The 4,433-nt window shown below is 35.8% G+C and overlaps 1 protein-coding gene across 1 annotated transcript in view; it reads right to left on the minus strand.

Moving 5' to 3' along the window:
* The window catches only part of BRCC3 (BRCA1/BRCA2-containing complex subunit 3), a 63,978-nt gene that overhangs the window by 28,382 nt on the left and 31,163 nt on the right, over positions 1 to 4,433 (minus strand). The window contains exon 8 of the mRNA XM_007956641.2: positions 3,384 to 3,458. Coding sequence (XP_007954832.1) covers positions 3,384 to 3,458 — 75 coding nt within the window. The remainder of the gene's footprint in view (positions 1 to 3,383; positions 3,459 to 4,433) is intronic.

Consider the following 4,433-nt stretch of genomic DNA (forward strand, 5'->3'; position numbering starts at 1 on the left):
GTAAACATCTTTCTGGTATTCTTTGCCTTGAGCCAAGATCCATCTGACAACAGCTATGATATCCCTTGTTCCACGTCCTCTTCTGAATCCGGCTTGAATCTCTGGAAGTTCTCTGTCAATATACTTTCATACTGCAGCAGTATGAAAGCAGTACTTAAGTAGAAATTTATAGCACTCAATGCTTATAATAGAAAAAAAAATAAAGGTCTCAAATCAATTACCTCAGCTTCTATCCACCTACAAAGAAACTAGAAAATGAAGCTCAGTGTAAGTAGAAAGTAGGGAATAACACAGATTGGAGCAGAAATCAATGAAACAGTAAATAAAAACAAAGAATATCAATGAAACCAAATGTGAGCCCTTGAAAAGATCAGTAAAATTGTGAAACCTCTAGCCAGGCTTACCAGGAAAAAATTACCAACATAGGAATGAGAAAAAAAATGCAGGAATTAGAGAAATGACATTACTGTAGATTCTATAGATAATAAAAGGATTAGGGCATATTATGAACAACTCCATGCCGATAAATTCAACAACTTAGATGAAATGGATAAATTCCTTGAAAGATACAAATTACCAAAGCTCACTCAAGAAGAAATAGATAACCTGAATAACCCTATATCTATTTAGTAGTTAAAAAGCATCCCACAAAGATTCCAGGTCCAAAAGTCTTCACTGTTGAAATCTACCAAACTGCAAGAAATAAATAATATCAATTCTACATAAATGTCCATAAAATTGAAAAGGAGGCAATACTGTCCAACTTACTTTCTGAAGCTGCATTTCTCTGAGAAATCCAGCATTCATTTCAGAGAAAAAAGAAAATTCTCAGCAAACTAGAGATGTAAGGGAAACTCTTCAAACTGATAAAAGGGAATGTCCAAAAAAAAAAAAAAAAAAACAACCTTCAGGTAACATGATAATGGTGAAAGATCCAATGCTTTCCCCAAAGATCCACAACAAGGTTACAATGACTGCTCTCAGGAGTTGTATTCAGCAGTTTGATGGGGTACCAATGACTGAAATAAGGCAAAAATAAAATACAACAAAACAACAAAAGGCATCCAGACTGGAAAGGAAGAAGTAAAATTGCCTTTATTCACAGATGACATGATTATCTATATAGAAGATCTTTAAAAAGCTACTAAAATTAAAATTGAAGTTAACAAAGTTGCAGGATACAAACTCAATATATAAAAATCAACTGTATTTCTATATAGTAGCATTGACCAACAGAAAATTCAGTCAAAGCAACAGCATTTAAAATGGCATGAATGTATGAAACTGTGGGGATAAACCTGACAAAAGATGTACAAGACCTGCATACTGGAAACTACAAACCACTGAGAAACTTAAAAACCTGAGTGAATGGAGAGATCTACCATGCTTATGTATTGGAAGACTCCATAGTCATTTCTCCCCAATATGATCTACGCATATAACATAATCCCAAACTAAATCCCTACTGCTTATTTTGGAAAACAATCAAGCAGTTTTTTAAAAAGGTAAACACACACCTACAACATGATTCAGTCAGTCTGCTCCTAGGAATTACCCCCAGGGAAGAAAAAGACTTGCACACAGACGTTTAAAGCATCTTTATTTGTAATAGGGGAAAAAAAAACTACAGCCAATTCAAATGTCTATCAACATGTGAGTGGGTAAACAAATTATGGTCGTATTTCTATAATTGAATACTGTTCCATAATAATAAAGATATGAACTACTGATACATGCTGTAACATGGATGAACCTCAAAACAAGTATGGCTTTTGAAAGAATTCAGGCAAAATAGAATACATACAATGGTATGGTTCCATTTATATAAAATTCTAGAAAGTGCAAACTAATCTATGTGACAACAAATCAGCGATATGGGGATAGCCAAGGACCGATCACAAGGAAACTTTGGGGGATGATTGATAGATATTCTCATTATCCTGTTGTAGTGATAGTTTCATATGTGCATATATGTACAGTTTATGGTGCGTCAATTATCCCTCAATGAAGCTACTAAAAAATAAACAAACGGAGCCAAAGATCCTTGGAGAAATGCTGAATTTAGGGCTGCAAAGAGGAGCTGAACTTGGGAAGGGCTTCCACTGGCTGAATCTGAAACACTAACTAATGACAGTAACAGAATGGAATCCATTGAATAAAATGAGAATCCAGGTATCTGGACGAATCAACAAGCAAATGGGGAAGAAGGGAAAATGTGTTTAGAGTAGAATGCCAACTAATGAAATGGAGAATGAATGGTGGAAATAGAACATTGCCATTTGACCACTCTCTTAGTAATAAATGGTTCAAAAGAGTAATCGGTGAGTGCTACACTCCCCACAAGATACTCACAACTAATTGCAAAGGGAAAAATAGTTCACTTTTGTTGCTCTGTTTTCTCTTCTGTTGAAAAAAGATCTTAGTAGAAAAACTGGTGAAATTTAAGAATCATCTATAGACTAGATGATAATATTGTATGAACATTAATTTCCTGATTTTGGTGATTATATTGTGGTTATGTAAAAGAATGTCCTTGTTCTTTAGGAAATACCCACAGAAGTAGCAACATGTGGGCAACTTACTTGCAAATGGTTCGGGAAGAAAAGAAAAAAAAAAACGTGAATACATATATAGAGAGGAAAAAAGTGAAAATGGAAGTGTGGTAAAATCTTAACATTGGGGAATATGGGTTAGGGTACACAGGAATCCTTTGAAACTTTTAGGAAATTATTTTGAAACAGGAAATTAAAGAGTAATAACTAAAAGAATAAAAACATTAAGGACAATTTATGAAACAGAAGAAACAAGTAACAGAAAACTCAATGAATCTAATAAATGACAGGAAAGGGAAAAAGACATGACATTTCCACAGAAAGCATGGCAAACTGGAAGCAAAAAGATAATGGCAGGAATACTGCTACATATATCAGCAGTGATAATAAAAACGAATGCATTACACTCACCTATTAATAGACAGATGTTCTGATTGTTTAAAATTGAACAGCTCAAGATCTTGCTATATTCTATTTATAAGAGACATACCTGAAACAAAGTAACTGAGGAAGGTTGAAATAAAGGAATTTAAAAAGTTCTAACAGGCCAATGCTAATAAAAAGAACTCCGACACACAGCAGTCAGTGGCCAGTTGCTGCTGGTCTATTCCAAATGTCCATTCACACCTTCCTCCCTGATAACAGAATACCAACTTTTAGCCAGGACAACCATCTGAAGTAAAAGGCTCCATTCCCCAGTCACTCCTGTAGTTTAGGCCACTTGACTAAGTTCTGCCAGTGAGATGGAAGCGGAATTGTTTGCTGGGACTTCTGGGAATGTCACTTACTAGATTAGACTCATCTGAGACAGGGCCCTTTTTGCCCTCCTACCTTTCCTCTTCTTTCTGGCCCTCAATGGAGATGTGCTGGCTGGAGCTCCAGAAGTCTCGTGGACCATGAGGGGACCTTAGGATGGAAACCATATACCAAGATGGTGAAGCAGAAAGAGCGGAGCCTGGGTCCCTGATGACACTGTAGAGCCCCAGAACACCTATCTCTAGACTTCTTTTACCCGAGAAAGAAAGAATCTTTCTTGTTTAAACTTATTTCTTACTTAAATTGTTTTTCTAATATATGCAGCTGAACCTAATCCTGATAGACAGGAACAATAATATTATTTAAAGAATGCAAGGCATAAATAAATAAATGCATAAATAAATTGAGTCAAAGAGGGCTATTTCATATTGAACAAAGGAAAAACACAGCAGGGAAATATAATAGTTATGAACCTCTATGCACTAACAATATAGCTTCAAAATATATAAAGCAAAACCTGGCTAAACTACGAGAAGTGGGCAAATTTAGTTATATGAGAGATTTATATATTCCTCTCTCAGAAACACACAAACAATGAGGAAGGATATGAGGATTTGTGTAATGCAACTTAACAAGCATATTCTGATAGGGATATAAGAACTTTGAACCCAAGAGACAATACGTATATTTTTCAACTCATATGAAAAAGTCACAAAAATTGACCCTCTTCTAGGTCAGGGAAGCAAACCATTTCTGTGCCAGATAGTAAATATTTTAGGCTTCACGTGACATCGGGTCTCTGTCACAACTATTTAACTCTGAGGTTGTAGCTGGAAAACAGCCATAGACAATATGTAGTTTGAGGACTCCTGTTCTAGGTGACAAAGGAAGTATCAAAACATTTCCACAGGCCACAATCAGTTACCATAATGTAGTTTAAAATTTTAGCATAACAGGAGTTCTGGCAAGATGGTGGACTAGGCAGGACTGCACAGACCCTCTTCAACAAAGAAAAGGGAAACCAATTGACACAGACACAGAAGATAATCTTGGACCCCTGAGCCTTGAAGGGAAGGATACAGAAGTAGACTAAACCCCAACGAGCAGAAGAATTTGCGTGAAAAT

Source organism: Orycteropus afer, unplaced genomic scaffold (genome assembly GCF_000298275.1).
Source record: "Orycteropus afer afer isolate SDZICR_OR568_19922 unplaced genomic scaffold, OryAfe1.0 scaffold00647, whole genome shotgun sequence".
NCBI classification, from domain to species: domain Eukaryota; kingdom Metazoa; phylum Chordata; class Mammalia; order Tubulidentata; family Orycteropodidae; genus Orycteropus; species Orycteropus afer.